Source organism: Canis lupus, chromosome 10 (genome assembly GCF_003254725.2).
Source record: "Canis lupus dingo isolate Sandy chromosome 10, ASM325472v2, whole genome shotgun sequence".
In the NCBI taxonomy this organism is placed as follows: Eukaryota; Metazoa; Chordata; class Mammalia; order Carnivora; family Canidae; genus Canis; species Canis lupus.
The window spans coordinates 20,762,440-20,784,218 of NC_064252.1; the positions used below are offsets into that span (position 1 = coordinate 20,762,440).

Here is a 21,779-nt window from a genome sequence, read left to right on the forward strand (position 1 = left end):
GCTCCATCTCCCAGGGCAGACACAAGCCATGAAGTTGTTGCCCAAGCTCGGAGCTATGGGACTACAGGGCGGTGGGCAGGTGGGGAGCTAGGAGGGCTCCCAGGAGGAGGCGATGCCGTGCTGCAGTCCACCGAGGCGGGAGGATGGCAAGGTGCAGGGGCCAGAGCAGGCTGTTGGGAGCCTCTCCAGTCCCAGGAAGGAGAGACTGGGCTCCAGCCTGGAGCTGGATAGGAGCCCCACAGGGTGGAAGTCAGGGCAGAGGCCTGCACGGTGGTCACACGTCCTGGTCACACGTCCCTGCACAAGACAGGGACACACCAGGCAGCGGCAGGACCTGGGTACGGACTGTGTGTGGCAGGGAGGGGAGCCAACGACGACCCTGCAGGTGAGTGGCAGGTGAGATCCCCCGGGAACTACAGAGGGGAGCAGGGGACAGCTGAGGTCATAGCAGAGGGACTCCCCCAGTGGGGGCTGCCCAGTCAGGCCTCAAAGGGCGCACTGTCCAGGCAGCCTGCCTGGGCCGGCCCCGGCCTCCCTCGCACCCGGGCCAGGGTGGCGAGCTATGTCCTCATTTGGTTTTAGAGCCACGTGGCTCCGGAGCCAGAGAAACGCACCTCCTTGCTTCTGCCCAACTCCGTGGCCCCAGCCCCCACGCCCCACGGCACCAGGACGGAGAGGGCACGGCCTCCACCCTGACCCGTCACCCTTCTCGTGGGCTGGCCTGTCTGGCTTGGGCTCCTCCGTGTGGGGGCTCGGCCTCCCGGCTGGCAGCTTCACTGCTCTGTGAGGTCGCCCCAGATAGCAGACATCAGGGCTCAGCACACAGAGGGGCTCTGTCCCCAGGACACAAAGCAGAGCTTGGGTGCTGGGCGGCGCCCGCTGGCCTCACCACCTCCCCCACCAGCGGGTCTCTGGGGGCACCAGGGACGGAGATGGGAGGGGAGGTGGAGACCAGAGGAGCCGGCCTGCCTGCCATAAATCACCACGCCAGGCTTTATAATTATCTGGGCACTTAAGCTCCTCTTTCTTCTCTTCCCCCTTTCCCTGGGGAAATTTCCTTCATTTCCTACATTATCCCGGTCTCCCCGCATGTCTAAATCACCCTCAGCCACGCCACAGCCTACTTCTGCAAGCTGGTTCCCCGGCCTACTTCCACCAGGGAGGGCAGGCTGGATGGCTCCCAGCATGCCACCGTCCAAACCCACATCCCCTTCCTGCCCGGGACAGAAAGCTAGAAATGCCACCATGCCCAACCTTCGAGCTGTGCTGACTGTCCCCGCTGTCCATCGGCTGCCGCTCCCGCCCTCGAGATCTGTCGGCAAAGCCAGGCGGCCATGGGCTTCCCCGGGAAGGCAGGCCCAACATGGAGTGAGGTCCCGGCTGAAGAAGCTGCGATGCCACTGCACCGGCTCCCCTGGCCTTTCCAGCACCCAGTTCCCGATGACCGTGACAACAGCTTTCCCCGGGGCCGGGCTGGGCGAGCGTCACCCCGCCGGGGTCTGTGGCAATCTGGCAGGTGCGGCCCGCTTCGTTCTCAGTGAGGATGCCGCGGGGGAGCAGTTCTGATGCTACCACCACTACTGTTGGTCCAGCCCGACCCCAAATCTCACCGAACCCCCACGTGCCCGCAACAGGACTGTGTTCCTCTCCCCATGTCACAGGTGAGAACACTGAGGCCCAAGGAGGAGCGAAGTCTGCCCGAATCCTTCCCGGCTGCTGCGAAGGCCTGCCGCTTCCGAGGCTCTGCTCTGGGCACGTAAGCTGGAAAGTGGCCCCGCAGGACAGCAGCAGGGCCCAGTAGAAGGCAGGTGGGGCAGGGGTCCTCAGAGGGTCCCCCATCATCTCCGGGACAACTCCCACCTCAGGAGAGGCAGAGGGGAGGGCAGCACCTCCTCCAGGGCTTCAGGCTGGGGCCGGGGGCCGCCGTGGACCAGCCCTGGGCAAGCATTTCAAAGTCAACAAGAGGCAATGTTCTCCTAGGCCTCCCTCCCGGGGGGATGAGCCAGCCGGGTTTTTTTTTAAATCTGGATCTCATTTTCTGCCCACATTTCTGACCTCCGGAAGCCTCCCGGGTACTTTTCCAGAGCTCTCTGGACTCTGTCACGGGCACGTTTCATGCCTCTGCTCACCGCATTCACAGCCAGGTCACTGGGCACCCCACAGATGCCAGGTGGAGCCTGCGGGCACAGCTGCCCGGGCCTTCCCAAGCCCTGGGCCCACAGGCTCCAACTGGCGCTCCAACAGCCATCTCTGCTCAGATTCCATGACTCCTTCCCTTGAAAAAAAAAAATTCCTCTTCGAAAACAAACAAAAGCCCCAGAATGGTGACCCCGGGAGAGCTGGCTGTGCTTCCGCTTCATTTTCGGTTTTGTTCCGGCCTCCTGTTTGGCACAGCCAAGCACCTGGAGAAACCGTTGAACCCTCTAGCTTTTACAGATGGGTAAACTGAGGCCCAGACGGAGGAAGGGGCTTCCTGAGAGCTGCACACATGGTGATTCTATGGCTCAGCCAGGATGGAGCCGGTGGGGGGCTCTGGGCAAGGAAGCACAGGGTGTGAGCCCACAGCCGGCCAAGGTAAGAGCAGCCACGGCCCTGCGTGGGGTGGGGGACGTGGCGCATCGTCGCAGGCCCCGTGGACCCTCTCTCCACCCAGTGGTCCCGTGGCCCAGGGCACTGAAGGCTGGCGCTCAGTATGTGCGAAAGCAAACTCAGGGAGAAGCCGTGAACCTCAAGGAAAGCAGGCTGGCTCTAATGGAAACCAGTCAGCGGGCCAAATGCAGCAGGAACCCCCCCCCCCCCCCCCCGTGGTTTCCATGGGGACGGAGCCCAGGAGGTGGAGCTCTGGCTCAGCGGCCGCAGCAGATGTGGCCTGTGCAGGGCTGGCGGGAGGGGCGGCGCTCGCCTGGCAGCAGGGCCCTGGGACGTGGCAGGCCCGGGCTGGAGGCTATGATGAGCCCAGGGCTGAATCCGCCGCCTCCGGGAGGCCTCCTGGATTCCTTGGGCGGGCGCTAGGTGCTCCTGGCAAACTTTCTGCTCCCCATGCAGCTGGGCCCAGCACCCCCCACCAGCACCAACAGGCCCGGGCCTCCTGGAGGGCGCCCATGTTTGCTAAGTGAGGTCCCTGAGCCTGTGAGCGAGGGACGGACAGGACGCCGTGTCCTGGCTCTCGCCCTCTAGCAGAGGACCCAGGACTTGACAAGAGCGGCCTGATCCAGTCACTGGATGGTGCTGACGCCTGCTGGACCCCGAGCCAGGGCCTGCCCAGAGCAGGCTCCCTAGCCTCTCTGAGAGGGGCCCTCGAGAATCGGACGAGCTCTGAGCAATGTTGGGGCACAACTCACAGGATCGGGGACACAAGTGCCACAGGGGGCCACATGGACGGACACGGCAGGCTTCCTCCAACAACGTGACCCCGTCCCGTTTGCCTGCAGAGAGCTGCTTTCACGGGAGCTTATCCCGGCCTGTACGTGGTACTTCAGCACCTCTGCCCAGCCCTGACCTGAGGGATCCCCCCTCCAGCTGAGACCACTGCCGCGGAGCAGGCCTCACAGGTGCCGATAGCCCACCTTGTCCACCTCAGCACAAGGTATGAGTATCTCCATGAGAAAGGGGTCCAGGCCCGTCAGGTGCACAGCATTGTCTACAGCCAGCCCCCACGTGAAGAACCTGCAAAAAACCCCCGGCTGGTCACCTACACCACAGGCTCCCGGCCCAGTGCAAGGCTGTGAATTTGGCACAGGGAAGAAAGGGCCATTTTAAGAACATGAAAGGCTCCAAAACGGTCTTGCCTGTTCCAGGTTCTCACAGTATCTCCCAAAGGCTTTTATCCCCAGTGTTTGAGGGCAGAAAGCCGTAGGCCACCTGGGCCCGCTACCTGGTACGACTCCCTGCTGCAGGAGCACTGAGAGCAAGGATGACATCCTGGCTCACCCGTTCCTAGTGCCTGCTGCCGCGCCGCGCACCGTCCAGGGCCAGCCAGCACCCAGAGCCACAGAGGCCTGAAGCCTTCGCCCCAGCAGGGCATGGGGGCTTTGCGGGCCCTACCAGCAGGCCCCAGATGCTGGGGTACCGGCAACCCAGCCAGAGACGGGTCCTTGGGAGACCCCTCAGAACCAGCACGACATGACCCCTGGGAGGGAAGCAATGGAGGCAATCTTGGCTCTCTCCTCGGGCAGAAGAACTCCAACCTGGCCCTGCGTGTCTGGGAACCCACCAAGGTCAGCATCCATGACCCCATACATAACAGAAAGGGGTCTTCCATCCAGCTGTTCTCACTAGCGTGGGGACGGCGTGGGGAGAGCATAGGGCCTGCACCCAGAGACCTGCTTCAGCTCCAGGCTGTTACTCCCAAGCTGTGTGGCTCTGGCGATGCTCCCTAGCCTCTCTGAGCCTTGGTTTTCTCACACAGCAAACCGCTAACACCTTCCACATGGGCAGGGCCCGCAGCCATCCTGTCTGCACCACATTCCAGCCCCAAAGCAGCGCGGGCACACGCTGGCTCTGACAGGACGTTAGATGAAGTAGAATGAGGCCGACTGCATCATAAAATGGATGTTTAAAAAAGCAGGGGGGGAGGGTAAATCAAAGTATGCAGCCCTGAGCATGGCGCTTAATAGGTCAACAAAGGATTGGTCCCCCAAACCCCAAGAAACCAGGTCATGCGTGTGGCCTTGGACGTGCGCTGACCCTCCCTTGGGGCAGCCGATCCTTTCCCCCGTGGTATCCCGAAGGCCGTGCTGGCCTGCCACGCTGCCTGGGCCAAGAGGGCCTCCCCAAGGAGCTGCTTCCCAGAGCCACCGCCGGCACTGCCACGTGGGGTGGGCAGCCCCGGGGCTCGGCCATTTGAGCACGACTGCATTTTGGAGCACGGGGCTCACCTCTGGCGCTGGAGCGCCCAGGACTGAGGCCCACCCATCAGGTGCCGAGCGCCTCCAAAGTTCTTGGCAACAGGCGACTTAATATTCGGGTGACCCTAACCACAGAGGCTCAGGCTGGAGGGCACCTTCTCTGCCCCGCGTCAGGCCCCACGGCGCTGCGGCTGCAGGCAGCCACCTCCATGTCGCGTGTGCCTGTGCATGGCCAGCAGGTTGGGGGCCACCTGCCTGATGCCACATGCCACGCTCAGGTGAAGGTCTTCGTCCCATCGAGCTGAGAGAAGCTGCACAACCGGGAGGCTCTGGCGGGTGAGAACGGCGGGAACTCCTCTTGCCTCCAGGACCCCTCCGCCCACGCCTGGGCCGGAAGTGCGGGCACACCCAGTGCAGGAATCCTGGGGCAGGGCCGGGCTCCCAGGAAACTGGGCCAGAGGTTCCCCAGCACGTGCTCCCCCGGCGGCTCCACTCTCAGGGTCTGTGGGCCTGGCCTCTACCTCCCTACTGGCCCCTCGAGAAACCCAGGAGCCAGAGTCCTGAGGACCAGAGGCTGGGGACCCTTTCCCAGGGCCCACCCGCTGCTCCCCATCAAGGAGGGATGAATGGTGAGTGACATCACCACGGATGCCACGAGAAACCTGTGGTGGGATTGATCTCCTTGCTTTATGGACAGGGAAACTGAGGCTGGGAGGCTGGGATGGGTAGGCAGCTCACCTGAGAGGCCAGGCCTCTGGTCTCCACCTAAGAGGCGGCCCCACTGAGGGGACACATGAACCACCCGGGCCTCCCAGACAGGCTCTCATCTGTCTGACCGTTTCCCGAGTCTGATGCGGCCACGTTGACTTTAAAGACAGAGAACCGAGGCCCGTGGTAAATACCACTCTCATCAAGGCTTTTTGGGATCAAAGATGTGCTGGGCATTCACCAGCCTCATCAGATGCCCCCGATGCCCACCAGGTCCCACGAGGTAGCTGGGCTGCTAAAGCTTCTGGGTGGCCGCTCGGCGGCCCGAGCCCCCCACGCAGGTGCACACGTGCACACACGCAGCCCTGCCCGGGAAGACTAGCCCTGCTGGCCGCTTCTTGCAGGAGGGCCGCCCGCGCACCAACCGGCCCACCCGGGCCTTCCGGCCGCTCCCCTGCCTCGGCCGCCTTCCCGGATCCTGTTCTGGGCCTGCCCGCGCCGCCATTTCCTCTCCCAGGCCCACAGGCTCACTTCCACTCCTCAGAGTTTGCAAATGGCCGGTGCCTGGAACAGCCCGCCCCTCCAAGGAGAGCGCACCGTGCCTGGCCAGGTCCCAGCGCGTAGGCAGCCTGGCCAAAGGGCCTTCCTTCACCTCCCAGGAGCCTGGCAGCTGGGTGCCCTGTCCGACCAGCTCTGGCCGGCCCTGGGCTGCGGAAGATGACCCCTGGGGCGGGGGGGCGGGGGTGCCTGGCAGGCGTCCTGGGGTGGCCCTCGGGCTCCGCGGCTCAGTGCCCCAAGCAGGCATGGTGCCTCCAAATGCCCATGCACCTCTGCAAACCACCGACGTACCAGGCAAAGCACAGGACACTACGCGTGTGTGCACGTCACATGCACATGCCGTGGCACACAGGCCCCGGCCGAGGCACACCGTCCACACCTGGCCACCGCGTGGACACGCAGCACGAACACGGGCTCTGGAGGCCCAGGTCTGAATCCCACCCCGATCATCATCAGCTGGTTCAATCTGGGGACCCAGCTTCAGGCTCAGTGCCTCCCCGGGGCCGAATGGAGCCCGCGTTAGCCCCCGCCTGGCAGGCATTTCTGAGACTCAGCGATGAACCAAGGCTTCCCAGCAGGTGCGGGGCACTCTGTAAGGGCCGGGGGGCCACGCTAAGTGCATTCCATGTGTTTCTACGAGGCCGGGACACTTACTGCCCCCATTTTACAGATGGGGAAACCGGGGGCCCGGAGCGCGGAAATGACTTGCCTTCCATCAACACGGCCAGGAAATAAAACCGACCCAATGTGAAGCCCGGCCTCAATGCCGGAGCTCCTGCTGGTCTGCGCTCTGCTTTGCCGCCTGAGCGGGGTGGCTGGCTCTGGCTCCCAGGGCGGCGGCTGCTCTGCTCTGCCTACTCTTTGAGAGCGCCCAGCCCAGCGCCGTGTTCTCGGGGCTGCTAGTAAATACAGGTCTGATGCCAAGACTGGGGTCAATAGGCTGAAAGACTAAACGGGAAAGGAGGGAGTGGTTAAAAAAAAAAAAAAAGAATCCAAGAGCAGAACCGCTAGGGAAAGCGGCTCCCATGAGCCCTGGCAAATTTCATCAACTTTTCGGTCTTCCTGTTTTCCCAAACATCTCCACCAACAGGTACGTGCTTTAAAATACACAGGCCGCAATAAAGCACTTGCATCCACACACGGAAGGGGTCTCTGGAGCTTGCAGGAGTCGGCAGAGGGAGGCGCCCGGGTCTGGTTCAGGTGCAGCCATAAGCCCTGAGTGCAGGCTACCGGCCTGGGTGCAGGAAGGTGGCCCCAGAGGCTGAGCAGGGCACAGAAAGTAGGCATCCGGGATTCAGGACAAGCAGAAGCAATCACTTCAAAATGAGGGGAGGGGTGGCGTGCGGTGGGGAATCACCCTCCGAACGGATTACATCATAACGTGAGCAAATTCACAAAATAAACAGTTGCCGTGTGCAAATTATTGTGGCTGTAAAACTTCTCTGTCCTCACGCATGATGATAGCCAATAAATTCTGCACCTTGTTATCTCGGTGAGATAATTTTTTTTTTAAGTTTACAGCTACTTTTTGTCATTTACCTGTTGAATGTTTTTATTTTTATTTTTTTTGGAGGCAGGAGGAGGAGGGGTATATTTACACGCACCTTTAAACCACACAAAATATTTGTCATCTGATTTTTCATAAACATCTCAAAACGATTTTACGTAAGCCGACACAGAACAGCGAGAGATTTAATGAAGATCTCAAAGATCTCAAATCCCAAACCCCACAATTTTGGATTTAAATCTAGGGGTAATGCTGTCCAAGCTGCCAAACAGCATAAAAATTGGTAATTAATTAAAACATTTCAGGTCCTCTAACGTAGGGCATTCGGAGCCTTCAAAGGCAAAGATGTAAACGACATTTAAATTCTAATCTAATGAAAGTGATGGTTGCTCCTCTACCGAGTTGTTCAGGGGACGGACGAGAGGATCCCAGGACTGTTTTCTACACAAATGCAACTTGTTTATTTTGACCTCAGGTCTTTGAAATTGTCAACTCCACAATTGAAATATGCTGTGTGTTCCAACAAGGACCCAGCAGTCGTAATGACAGACCAGCCCATCTGTGCTGTGAGAATGTATAATTTCAGTCTATAGTGGAATTTATATAGAAGCAATGATGTGAAAACTGCTATGCGTGGTACTTTCTTTAAAAAAAAAAAAAAAAAAGAAAGAAAAAAAAAAAACCTGCCGAGAAGTACCGAGTGCCATGGAGAACGCTGATATTTTGTCTGAATCACAACACAAAAGATTCTACGGCATTTTCCTGATTTGGGGGGGAAGCAGAATGTCACAGCCCAAGTTAAAAAACAAATATGGTAACTGGTCACATATAAGCATCCCAGCTCTATAAGGTGTGTGCTGGAAAATGTATTATCCGTAGACATTACATCCATTAGGTGAACATGATCTCGGTGGAAATTACTAATTTAGAATGAAAATGCTCATTTATGGAAATTAATTGATTTTATGCTACTTGCCCTTACCTCCAAAAAGACGACGACGAAGTCGTGTTCGGGAAATGTGACCATCATTTCGGGATTTAGGATTAAAGGCCTGTGCACCTACACGAATTCGACCAAAAAAATAAAATTTTTGGAAATGAGGCACAGGCAGCTATTAAAGCATAAATTCTTTAAACATGAGGGCCCCTCCTTTTCCCCTACCCACCTCTCCACACTCTGGACTCTTTCACTTTAGAATTTATGACACTCTGTTTTTTTCCTATTACTTGTATTTTGTCACCAATGTTTTATTTGGTGCTTGCTAAATATTTGGGTACAACGATCTTCCAGCTTGCAGCAGCAGAATGTGGCTGTCACAATCATGAAAATGTTTTAATTATCTCTGCTCTATACGCCTGTCTCTGCAGCCCCAAACCTCCAGTATCGACTGCTGTCTAATCTACGAACAAAAGCAGCCGTGATAGTCCTTGTGTGAGCTGAGCTCACTTTCATGTTTGGTGGTATCTGCCCCGGCCGGCTGCTCAGACCCACACAGACAGGGCCCAACGCCTCCGAATTAGGAAAACAAAGATGTATTTACGTGAGAATTTTCTTCTCGGTTGCAATTTAGAACTTTCTGGGCCCGATTTTCCATATTCCATAAATCAAGACCCTTGCTACCCTCAGACATGGGGGGAAAACCAGGCTGAATCTGTGGGCGCTTTTGTCAGCCTGGCAGAGGATGGAGTTAAGTCAGAGCTGAACTCTGTAAAATCCACCTTTTAAATGAAAAGGTTCAGCCTTTCTGAAGGGTCAGGGACCAGCCTGAGAAACTCGGACAACCACGGAGCTCAGCTTTGGGACCCCGGCAGCAGCGTGGTCTGGGGGCGCAAAGGTCTTCGAGGGACTCCCACCTCCCTGCCACCGCTGGCCCCGGTTCAGGCCCTGGACAGCCCAGTGTCTCGGCCCACAGTCCTGCAGATGGGAACCCGGGACGGCATCTGGCACAGGCTGGCCCCGGACCACTCGGGGCCCCCGAGGGTCTGTGTGCTGGACGTGCCCACGTGCACCCCAAGCACCGCCTGTGGGCAGGGTGGTTATGAGCTGGGCATGGCACCGTTAGGCGGAATCCCCGGGCTTAAATAAGTGTTTAAAAAAACAAAGCACAAAACAACCTAAAAGATTTTCCCCATACTGAGCCGGGAGCCGAAAAGAGCCTTCTTTTTTCTCCCGGCCACCCCCCCCCCTCCCTGCCGCCGTCACCCGAAATAAAATAAAACGAAAGGGAGAAAAGAACTGCATCCCTAAACTGTGGACATGGCAGCATTAAAGATGCCGGATAAAATAAAAGGGCCTCTGTTTCTCAATGCAGAACCCACCCTCCCGTGTGCCAGCCCAGCCTTGCCTGCCGAGGAGTTTGCTGGGAGGAGCATGGGCGCCTTGGTGTTTTTCCCTCTGTCACTCCTGGCACCACCAAAAATTAAAATAATAATATTAACAACAACAGTAATAATAATAACGAGGCGCCCCACGACAAACCAATCTGAGTGAGCGGGAACGAGCAGGCCGTGCCTATTAATACCTCCTGAAACACTCGTTCCAATGATAATTGAACACACGGCTACTGTGAAATAACAAACATTCATTTTTATTGTGATTCCCAAAGCCTAGAGCTTTGGATCTTAAAAATAAATGGGCTTGGCTTCTGCATTTTCCCTGCAGTTTTTGGAAAGGCTTATTACTTCACTGAAGATTGGGTGTGGGGGGGGGTCGGAAATAGAATTTTGAATTTCGGATAACCAATTAGAGGCAAGGAAACGTAACAGGCACCAGCACAAGATGGCAGAGCCATCGGCTTGTCTCCAGCCGGGGAGAAGGGAAGAAGGTGACTTACCCAAGGTGCAGGAGGCTGAGGAGCTTTCTCCAACGCAAGGACGTGCCCACGGTGCCCCCTGGCCAGGCCGGGCACCGCGGGGGGTGGGGGGTCCCGCCGGCCAGCAGGCCGTCCCCAGGTGCCAGCCCCACGCCGCCGGGCCCGCAGGCGTCCTGCTCTCCCTGGCCACCCTCGGCCATCGCTGCCCCGGTCTCGGCCGCCGCGGCCTGGGCCTCGGCCACCCCGGCCCCCGGAGGCAGGGCTGCCAGGAGCCAAGTGGTGCTGGGGGAGGCTCTGCTGCCAGCCCAGGAGGACGAGGAAAATGCTACTTTTGTCTCCTGCTCTCATCTGGCACTGGCTGCCCGGGGAGGGGGGGCCAGAGGCGGCCGCTGCGGCTCGGCCCCGCCCACCGGGAATTTTTGAAAGATGCTCCTGGGTGCCGGGAGGATGGCAGACGTGGCAGAGGCGGGTGGGCCGGACCCCCGAACCCACCACCAGGCAGGGGGAGGCGGGAGAGGGCGGAGGCGGCAGGCGCGGCTGGCCACTCAGCGGCCGGCCCGAGGAGGCCGGGGAGCTGGCCCGGCCCAGGCCCGGCCCAGGCGCCAGCCCTCCCCGGGGCCAGGCGGCGCGGCCTGGGCGCCATGTTGCTCCGGAGTCCGGGCGGCCCGGGTCCGCTCCGGGCATAGAGGCCGCATTGTTCCCGCGCTGGCCCGAGGAGGAGCGGGGCGGCGGCGGCCAGCGCCCGGCGGGCTCCCCGGCGGGGGGGCCCCCCCAACAGCTCCCTGGGCCCCCGGCCTCCCCGCGAGCCCGTTCCAGCGGATGCCCCCCCGGGGGGGCCGTGCCATCCGGGCCCGGAGTCCGCGCCAGGGCTCGGGGTCGGCCTTGTGTCCGCGTGGCCGCCCGACCCTGTGCCACACCAGCTCCCGGGCCTCAGTTTCCCCATCCACAGAAGGAACGGGGGATAGAACAGCTCCTACCGCTGGGGGCTACCGGATGACAGAGTGAAAGATGCACACAGAGGGGAGGGCACCCAGGAGCTGCTGGCCTTGCCCGCGAGGGCACAGGCATCCAGAGCCCAGGCCGGCCCCACACCTTCTCAGCCGCCACCAAAGCCAATCCTGGCCACCCACTCGGCCTCAAGGTGGAGAGAGCCCGGCCCTGGCCCTTGCCCCGTCAGCGGCCTGAGGGGTTCACGTGGTGCTTTTATTTGGAGACTGATCACATTTGGCTGTCCCCTGCTGGAGGCATCCGGGCCACATCCGTGTGGCCACACCGTCTGCTCGCGTCTGTCCCTCAGCCCTTTATGTGGCCAGGCCCCGTGCCCCTGCGGCGGCTGAGCCGCAGGGCTGTGCGTGTGACACGGGGGCTCCCCCGGCCGGCGGCCCCGGCCAGCAGGGCCGGCCCTGCAGGGAGTGGCCGGGCTGGGCCTGCAGTCCCGCTCGCAAGCCTTCCTGTCGGTGATGACTGGGGTCAGGGGCCGTCTGGACGCCCGAGCAGCGGGGGACGGGAGCCCAGGTTCCGATGCAGTCGTGCCCGCGGAGGAGGGGGGCCGGCACGGCAACTGAGCAACAAGGAGGCCGCCCAGGAGGGGCCCTCCGGTCCTCGGGCTCTGGTCTCACGCACACCACCACGTGACCAGCCCGCCAGCTGATGCCAGAGACAAAGCAGGTAGGATTCCGATGCCACGCGCCTGACCAGGAACGCCGGGAATTCCATTCCAGGAACGGCTTGGCACAGCTGCCAACAGCCGGGCCCCCGGGAGGAGAGGGTCCCCCCACGCTCCACGGGGAAGGCCGCTGGAAACCAGGTGGCCATTTTGGGGCTGGCCCCTGACAGAGGACACCAGGCGGTAGCTGGGTCATGGCCGGGAGGCGGCGGGTGGCGCGACCCCGACACACACTGCACCCTCGCACACGCGATCACGCAGCAGAAGCGGCCTCTGCTGTGCCAGCCGGCCGCCCGGGAGGTAACGGCCTCCAGCCCAGCGTGGGGCTCAGGACACAGCACCTCCGGCAGGTGGCAGGGCCCGATCAGGCCCTTCTGGGCTGGAACCCTCCGGCGTGAGGTTTGGCAGCATCGCCGCTGTGTCAGCCAGGGCCAGCATCCCCAGACACAAGTCCTCCTCCTGGCAGGGCGGGGAGGGCTCCACAGGTGACACGCGCTGCCCGTGACATGCTCAGGACACACGCAAGTTCCCGCGGGCCAGAAGCCCAGGCGGCTCCGGGTGACGTGATGTGCACCCGCTGTGCACCCGCACGCCACTCGCACCAGCGTCTCTCTGCTAAAAAGCGTAAGGGAGACTGAAGCCCGGCACCATCATTTTATTATAATTTAAAATGTAATTATAAAAGGCTGATTTGAATGTAAATATCGCCGTTAAACACATGTAAGACGAATCGAGATTTAAGAGCCCCAAATCAGCAGGTAAATATTTCAGCTAAATGCTCGTCCTGCCATCTGAGATCCCAGAATCAAGAAAGGGCGTTTCACCGAAAAAACCCAGCCCCAGCGTTAGGAGCCAAAGGCATCAGGCACAGCGTTCCTTTTTTACTCTTAAGGGAAAATTCTATCACTGCTTAAAAAAAAAAAAAAAAGAAGAAGAAGAGGAAGGCTGTTTCACTTTGTAAATGCCATGCACACATTTCCAACCACAATAATAATCATTGCCTCTGCTGCTCACATGTCTACTCAGAGAACCAACCTCTCAGCCGCCGCCGACGGAGCAGCAGGCCCGGCTGGCGGCTCAAGGGCTGGATTACTGGAGCCACGCGGGTTTCTGACCCGTCCGGAATCCGGCGCAAACAAGCCTGCCATCCAGAATCTCAGAGTGAGACCCTAAGGCGTTTACTTCTGAAACTGCCCCCACTGCGTGAATAAAAGCCTGTGTCAGAGGGTTTTTTTCTGCCTCATGACACACCGTTCCAGTCTTTTCCACCTCGATTTTACCAAATCCACCCGTGGCCTTAGATGCTGTTTCGGTCACCCCCAAAAGAGTGCTCTCTTCATTGCATTTTGGGGGGGAGGGGGTGGGGGTGGGCAGGTTAAACAGGCCACAGCTAAGCGGCTCCAGGATAAAAAAAAAAAAAAAACAAAAAAACAAAAAAACAAAAAAACCAAAAAGCAAAAAACAAAACAAAAAAACCCAAACAACCAAAAACAGAAACCGCATAAAAGCAGCTTTAAAAAACGAAACCTCATTTTTGAAAGCCAAACATCATCATCTGCCAACAAAGACTTCTGGGTGAAGGAGAAGCTTGGCGGGGAGGGGACTCTCATCCCTCACCCCGAATGGGGCCACTCCCTCCCCTGTCCTCACCCACTTCGCAGGGGTGTCCAGACTGAGGACCCCCTTAGCTGGCAGGGATCCCAGGCCGATTATCCACCGCAGCCTTCCCAACGTCCCAACGCCAGGAGGATACTGAACTCACTTCGGGCCCCAGCTGGATCAGCTCCTCTGAGTCCCTGACGTGAGCCTGGGAGCCGGGCCCTGCTTCTCAGGGTGCCTTCCTGGCCGCACCAAGGCCAGGCCATGGATTTAGCAGGAATCGGGGTTGAACGCTATCTACCGCGGCAGAGCGGGCAAGAGGGAGATGGCTGGTGGATAATAAGCCTCAGAGTGGAATTCTGTTCATTTTGGTAATTCAGAAAACATCCATCCGGTGCTAGCTCTGCGCCCGTTTGTCAGGAGTTACAAACACACCCTCTCTCCAGCCGGGGAGGGTATTTGAGGGTTGGTGTGTGGCTTAACCACGGCAGGCCAGGCTCTCTGATAACCTGCACACGGCACCCAAATGCATCGGACAATGGGCTCTGGGAGGAGCCAAGGGCCCCAGAGAGTCACAAATACCATCCGAAATCGCCCTCGATGGTGCGGTCACCTCTTATGGTCTGGGTTTTCCTCACTTCCATTCTAAGAGGGACTACCTGCCCTCCCCCTCACCCCCCAGCAGACAAAAGCCCATCGGGCCTGGCCCATCCAGGTCACCATCTCAAACCTGAAACCTGGCTACCTTTCTGGTGCCTGCAAACGCACCCCCGCAGTCTTGCGAAAGAGATCACAGAAGGAAAAAATTAAACTTGAGAAAGTTTAGCCTCCACTCAACAAAGAAAGCCAGACGTTCCCACTGAATTTCCCAAGAACCACGGGTCAGGGGACTTTCTTTTCTCCCTTTCTATAAATCTCCATCCCTGACTGGGTTCTCAGGGCCTGTGATACCCAGAAACTCGAGCTCCACCATCCCAGCCAACGGGACACTGGTCAGCCCTGGAAATAAGTATTTCATATAAAAGATCCATTGTCTTTGCTCAGAGACAGTTGTTGCGTTTTCTCTTTCCTCTGCTCCATAACATCAGCAAGCCAGGCCGATGCCCGGGCTCCTTTCTTGTCCCAATAGCATGTTTTGAGAAAGGGCAGTCTTGCTGGGTCTTCTTGAATCATCAGCTAAGAGGTAAGAGTCTCCTCGACGAAGCGTTCTGGTCAACGTACGCTTGTATTCGGCCAAAGAGCAATTAGCTCACCAGTGGTGAAACGCCCCTACCACATTGCCACCCGAGTTGCCAGCTGGTGTGGCCACTCTAGACGCCCAAGTGGTGATGTCCTGCCCTCAATTTTAACCCCCACCCCACCCCTGGACCCTGAAGAGGTGAGAGGCACAGGTCAGACCCCGTGGTCAGCACCCGAGTGGGCTCCTCAAGTGCCATTCTGGGGGTGGGGGGAGTCTACTCCTTCCTCGGTGACCACGTCCCAGGACCTCACGAGGCCTTGCTCCCATCTAGTATACCCAGTGCATCCCAGCCAAGTCCCTGTGACAAGGGAAGCCCTGGCTTTGCAAGCTCCTGGCATTCCACCCGATAGAAAATATCAAAGTTCACCTTGCACCATTGCCTGCAGGACAGGGGGGCCGCAGGCGTGGAGGGTAAACTCATAGGCATCCTTTGCAGTGAAACCAAAACCGGACTGTTTCTTAGAAACTCAAAAGTATAATAATCTCTAGCAATAAACATGGCGATTACCATGTACAACAGCAGCACGCTTTATGGCATCCCTGCCACGTGCCAGGAACTGTGCTTCGCGGGAAGAACGCAGGCTGGACACTCCAAATGACCCTCCGAGGTTGGTGCCAGGGCTCAGAGTACAGGCCCAGGGCGGTGAGGGGCCTTGTCCCTGGTCACACAGGGAGCCAGGAGCAGGAGCCGGGTTGGGAGCTGCCCGACGTGAGCCAGGACACCCCTGGTCCGTGGGGTTCCTACGACAATATTCTCCATTCTCCCCAAACATGCAAGTCCACCCTCTAAGCCCAACGAAAATCCAGCATGATGGTTATAAGACGTTTTCCTGGCTGGCCTGCAAGGGCCTCCCTCCCTCCCCAAACACGGTCCCTCACTAGGGGCACACGTGGGTTTCCCTGGACACCGGGGAGGACTCGCTCAGGAACAGTGCCTGTCAGGGTAGGCAAAGCCCTGGGGACCCTCCCTGAGCCCCAGGGACGGCCTTCCAGGCAGGCCTCATCCACACCAGGGCAGAGAAGGCCCCAGAATCCTCCCAAGGATAGGAGCAAGCGAGCCCGGTTCACCGACTGCCCCATCAAGGGTGCAAATCACACAGACCCAAAAAGTGATCCTGCCGCAGCTCCCTGCTGTTCCTGCTGAGCAAAGCAAACTGCCACCTACACCTGCTCAGGTGGTGAGAGGAACTTGACCACAGTTAGGGCCCCTTCGCCACACTGCCTGTGCTGAGCTGCCGGGCCCCACCAGCACCCTGAAGACCCCTCACCCAGGATCTGGGGCTTCAAGTGGCCAAAGGCTGGGCATGACTCGGCCCCAAGCACAGGCGAGGAAAGACCCGGAGGCTGGCCCTGGTTTAAAACAAAAGCAGACACTCCAGGGTCATTTCCCACTAGCCCACCCCAGTCCATAAGACCCTGTCCCCCTGCTCCACACATTCTTCCTATTAAATCCAGAAGTGACAAACCCAAGACAAGGCACCAGTTCCTTCTCAGAACCTCGACTCTGCTGTGCATGTCCTCAAAAATAAATGTTGCCTGGATGGGATATCCCGACACAGTAAGAAGCCCCAGGGGGCTCAAGTCTCCACTAGGACTGGGCTGGCTCCAAGTACGAAGGACAAAGGCAGGACAGGACAGCGTTGGTGCCCGGGCAGTGCTTCCATCCGGGGTGTGGGGGTGGGGTGGGGGGCGGCACTGTTTACTAGGGACTCCCCACCCATCACACTCCAGGGGCACACTCTGGCCGGGGACATGGGCCTCCGGAGCCGGGAACTCCCCACTAAGGGACCCTGGGGGTGCTTCCCTAGATTCTCAGGCCCTCAGGCCTTTCCCTGCTCCCATCGGCCCAGGGAGAAGAAGCCAGGGCTGCCCCTCGTTGGGCATCAGCAGAATGCCACACCTTCCTGCCCATCACGAGGTATGTCAGAGGTCATCCCTGCACCCGGGTAAAACATCTCCCGAGTTCTGCAGGCGACGGTCAGCTGGAACTTGAGCTTCTTCCGATTTCTAACCGGGTCACTGCCAATGCCAAGCGACAGCTCCCGGCTCGAGTGGCAACGACTTCAGCAGCTGCACCCCCGTTCCCGAGATGCCTCCTGAATGTCCCACCCGGGATTCAGGTCTGCTAACTGCCTCTGATACAGGAGTCATAAATAAAAATTGAAAATGGGGGAGGTGGGGAGGTTGCAGGGGGTGTGGGGGGGGCAGCAGGTAGCGGCAGGGTGTGCTCTGTAGCACCGAAGCAAACTTTCGGCCTCTGCGCGTGGGTTGGCTAGGTCTTGCTGAAATGGTCTCCTCGTTCCTCTGGGTTCCTCCCTGGGCTCTAGGGAAACAGGCAGCCTGGGGAGAGGTTGTCATGAGGCAGGCCTGGGCCACTCAGGCCCCTGTCCACGTTCCCGGAAACACGGCCTTTAGGTGCCAGCTCACAACTCTGGGGCGTTATGGAAACAGCACCCCCACCCCCAGCCCATTATTTTGTGGTCAAAGCACCCATTAAGGCTCTCCAAACCACATCAATAAGATGGGGAGAGCAAAGGGGAAATCGCACCTGTGATACGATGGTATTAAAAAGTGGGCTTAATCCCGCCGCTGGCCTCCTCTCCCTGCCCGCCCCCACCCCGGGATGGGTTTCACTTTAACAGGATAGGTACACACGAGTACAAACATGCATTTTAAAATCCCAAATGGCCAGGACCAACGAACTAAAATAAAACGAAGATGGTGCTGGCCTGCAGAGACCGCCCTGGCTTCTGAAACCCAACTTTGAAGAAATTAATTTCGGCGTTACCTTACAACCCTGTAATTACGGCAAACGCGCATTCCTTCACCCATTTCTTGCTTCCCACAAACTCCCCCAGGGCCGCCGGCTGGGCCTGTGTGTGAGCCACCTATAAAGGGGGATTTATTACGAAAAGTTATGAGTTGTTTTTCGTTTTATGCCACCATAAACAAAAGCCTCCACACAAGGGCCTTTCACTCAACCGGCCCAGTGGCGGCCAACGCTTGACTGCGGGCCCCGAAATCGGCTCTCCATAAATGCTTGACCAGCAGAAAAATAAAATAAGAATAAAATAAATAAAGTAAAATAAATAAAAGAAGCAGCGCTTTCGCTGGTTTAGAAAGGGAATAGAAAGAGGTCTATTTTTTCAAAAAGGGATTGTAGCTCCCAGATAATCCTTCCAAACACATCAAACCTACACACAGACGCTTTCTTTTTTTTCCCCCCCATTCAGCCGGAGGTGCCTGCTAACGCTGTTTTCCGTGTTCAGCCAGATTCTCTCCCGCAAATGGGGCGCACACACCTGAGATCTGAAACTGTATTTCACAAATAACAAGTTCCTGCATTTTGATGACGGCCGGCCGTGGAGGTGTCGCCAAGCTGGCCAGGCTTCGGGCTCCAGGGCAACCTCCCCGGTCGGGTGGGTCGGTCGGTCGGTCGGTCGGTGGGGTCGGCGGAAGGCCTGCCCGACTGGCTCTTCTTAGAAATCCCTTCATTAATATTTAAATAGTCACTAAGTAGCGAAAGTGAGAGATGCACTTACCATCCTCAGGAGTCGCCGGGAACGCAACGCGGCGGTGACCCGGGACACGCAGGTCGACCGCCCTGCCCTTGGCGGAGGGACGCGCCGGGACGCGGAGGGCGCTGCGCTGTCCTGCCCGCTCGGCCCCGGCCCCGGCCCCGGCCCCGGCCCCGGGCGTGCGCCCCGTCCCCGCGCCGGCCTCCTCCGCGCGCGCGGAGCCACCTCCCGCAACTCCGGGCAGGGCGGCACGGCTGGGGGGCGCGGGCGGCCGGGCGAGGCGCGCGCCAGGCCTCGCCGCCCCTGCCCTCCCGACGCGGGCCGGCCCGAGAGGAGCCAGCGGACCCGGCCGGGGAGCGCCGGCAGCACCGGGTCCCCGCGGCCGCGCCTCGCGCCCCGGGGGACCTTTGTCCGGGGCGAAACCGAAAGCGCGCCGGGCCGGGGGGCGCCCACGCCCTGCGGCGGGGGTCCGGGCCGGGGCGCCCCGCGACTTTCTCCAAGTTCCCGTGCTCCCGGGCGGGCGGGCGGCGCGGGCCCCAACTTGCGGAGCCGGGCCGTCGGGCGCGCTGCGGGCTGCGGGCTGCGGGCGGGCGCGGGGCTGCGCGGGGCGGCGCGGGGCGGCGGGCGGCGCGGCCCGGGCACAATGGGCGCCGCCGGGCGGGCGCGGGGACGGCGCGGGCCCGGCTGCCGCGCGGCCGCTCGTCTGGCGCGGCCCGGGCGCCGAATGCGGCGGCGGCGGCGGCTTGGCACAGACGCGCCGCGCGCCCGGTGCATGCTAATGGCCGGCGGCCGCGCCATGAATTATTCAGCAGCGGCGCGGAGAGGGCGAGCGCGGCGCGGAGGGCGGCCCGGCCCGCGCGTCCCCCGCCGCTGCGAAGCCGCCGCGGCGACTTCCCAAACTTTCCCCGGTCGGCACCGAGGATGCGGCCCCCGCGGCGCCTCCGTCCCCGCCCGAGCGCGCCGGCCGCGCTTCCCACGTTGCCGCCTATTTTATGTCTTTTGTCTCGGAGTTGGCACCTGTCCCAGAGAGCGCGTTTCCCTGCCCACCCCTTCGCCGCCGGATCGGGGCGGGGGAGGGGGTACGGGGGACCCGGAGAGGAGGGGACGCGGAGGTGGGGGGGAAGCAAGGCGCCTACGGGCCCCGCAGCCGGGAGAGACCTCCCGGGGACGGCGGCCGTGCCCGCGCGCCCGGGCGCCTCTGTTCCGCGGGGAGGTCAAGGCTTCGGCTGTGCCCGGAATACCAACGAGGCCTCCGGGGCCCCCTGGCCGTGCCCGCTGCGGGCGAGGACGGGCCGCGGCCCCTCCCCGGATCGCCCCCCCCCCGCCCGCCCCCGCTGCCGCTGCCGCTGCCGCTCCCGCTCCGCCGCGCACCCTCCTCCCGGGCCCGGCGCGCGCGGGCGGGGCGGGCGGCGCGAGCAGCGGATTCGCCGCCCGAGCCCCGCGCCTCGCCCCGCAGCCCCGCGTGCGCGCCCCCGCGGGCACGCCGACCCGGGCGCTCCCCGCCGCGCGCCCCCGGCCCGCGGCCCCGCCCGCCAGCCGGCGCGTCCGGGGGGCACCGCGCCGCGAGGACCCCGCCGGCCTCCGGCTCCGCGCCCCGGGGCTGCGCGGCTGCGGGGGCGGGGGGCGGGCGGCGCGAGCCCCGGCCCCTGCTCGCCGGGCCGCCCTGGCACCGAGGCGGCGGCCGGAGCGCGCTGGGCCGCTGCGTTCCGAGGCGCCGGCTGCCATGATTGCGGGCAGCGGGGCGCGCGCGCAGGCTCGGGCCGAGCTCGGGGACCCCGGGCGGACCGACGGCCTCCGGCCTGCGCGCGGACCCTGTGCGAGGGTGGCCGGCTCGGCTCCGCAGGGGCCGGCGTGTGCCCCGGAGCTCTAGACGAGGTCCCCGGTCGGGGCTCGCGGCTCCGGCGGCGGCGGGCTTCCCGCAGGGCAGGGTGCGCGCCAGGGCGACCCCGCGGTGGCTCTGCGGACCGCGCGGGTCCGGCGGAGGGAGGGGCGCCTGGCCAGGGGCGATGGGGGGGCGGGGGGCGCACCGAGCCCGGAGACCGAGGGGGCGCGCAAGGTGCCTGGCGGAGGGGGGTGCCCTCTGGGTGCCGGGAAGGCGTGGGATGGCGGGGGCACGGTGCCCAGGGCCGCTGCCCAGCTCCGAGCTCGCGCTCTTCCTTCCCCGCAGAAGCAACTTCCTGCTCCCCTGGCCCGGGGCGGAGGAGCTGCGGGGAGAAGTTCTAGGCCGCAGCTTCGCGCTCTCCGCGCCCGCCCGCACTGCAACAGCCCGGGGCCCGCGCGGCTCCGGCCCGCGCCCCGCCCGGGGGTCGCGACACCGCTTATAACGCCAAGGAGGCCGCCGCGGCTTCTGCCGGCTCTGCGGGGGCGCCTGAGTGGTTTCCCCGCAGACAGGCCGGCCTGGGCCCCTGGCGCTCCGGGACGACACCGGGTCATCATGCCCGGACCCCTCTCCCTGTGCCCCTGTGCGGGCATGCCCTCTCCCAGAGCCAGATGGACCTGGCTGTCCCCGGACGCCCGCGACGGGGGCCCAAGAGGAACAAGGCCTCCTGGGTCCCATCCCAATGTCTCTCTGTGCCTGTCTCCCTCCCCCCCCCGCCCCCCCCCAGCCGGCCTTGGCATTCTAACCAGTGTCCCTTGACGTCACATCTCGCCATTTCTGTCAACCAATTGAAACTTGCTCGTTGTCATAAAAATATATATACTTTTTATGCCATTGGTACATTCAAAAGTTCCTCGTGTGCCCTGCTTCCCAGGAAACTCCATTCTATATTGGATTGGACTGCCCAGAAAGAGGGAACCGGCTGCCCGAGGCAGGGCTGGGCTTGGGCAGCTGGGGCAGCCTTGCCAGGGCCTGGGCTGCCCACTGACCCACCTCGGAAGTTCCCTAGATCCCTGTGACCTTGACCTTGAATTGTGACTGGACCCCCCACACACACACTCACACACACACACACCACAAACATGGTTTTGTGGAGGGGGGGCGGGCAAAAGTCTGAGATATATTAATATTAAGGAATCTTCCGAAATTGCTTCCCCGGGTGCTAAGCTCTTACGTTGGCCTCTTTCTAGGGACCACTTTTCTCATTTCTGTGAGAAAATTCGAGTTTTATAAAATGGAGTAGAAATGTTTTCCAGTTCATCTTTTCATTGAAATGCTGACCAACTTTCACTTTTCACAGCTGCTGACAACCAGCCTAGCAGAGGCAGCCCAAGCAGGGGTGACTTCACAACGGGGTGGGTTTCACCCTTTCCCCGAGGAAGTTCCAGGGTGGTCAAGGACTGGGGCGTCCAGAGCTGGAAGCCCAGGAATTCTGTGCTTCTCC

At 60.9% G+C, this 21,779-nt stretch overlaps 1 protein-coding gene and 1 long non-coding RNA gene across 7 annotated transcripts in view; one reads left to right on the forward strand and one right to left on the reverse strand.

Moving 5' to 3' along the window:
- LOC112666022 (basic proline-rich protein-like) overlaps positions 1-19,798 on the reverse strand; it is a 30,865-nt gene extending 11,067 nt beyond the window's left edge. For 3 of the 6 annotated variants that reach the window (XR_007413409.1, XR_007413410.1, XR_007413408.1), the window contains exon 1: positions 18,481-19,798. Coding sequence is in view for 1 of the 6 variants with exons in the window: in XM_049115241.1 (XP_048971198.1) it covers positions 17,728-17,826; positions 18,481-19,254 (873 nt within the window). In the remaining 5 variants the exon portion in view is untranslated. Of the gene's footprint in view, positions 1-8,602; positions 9,817-10,454; positions 11,023-11,949; positions 17,827-18,480 lie in introns of those variants that run through there. The other 3 variants (XR_007413413.1, XM_049115241.1, XR_007413411.1) reach the window with 3 other exon arrangements.
- Positions 854-8,312, forward strand: LOC112666025 (uncharacterized). Its single transcript, XR_003140672.3, has 2 exons — positions 854-1,516; positions 1,662-8,312. It is a non-coding gene; the product is annotated as an uncharacterized LOC112666025 (long non-coding RNA).
- Positions 19,799-21,779: the final 1,981 nt, after the last annotated feature.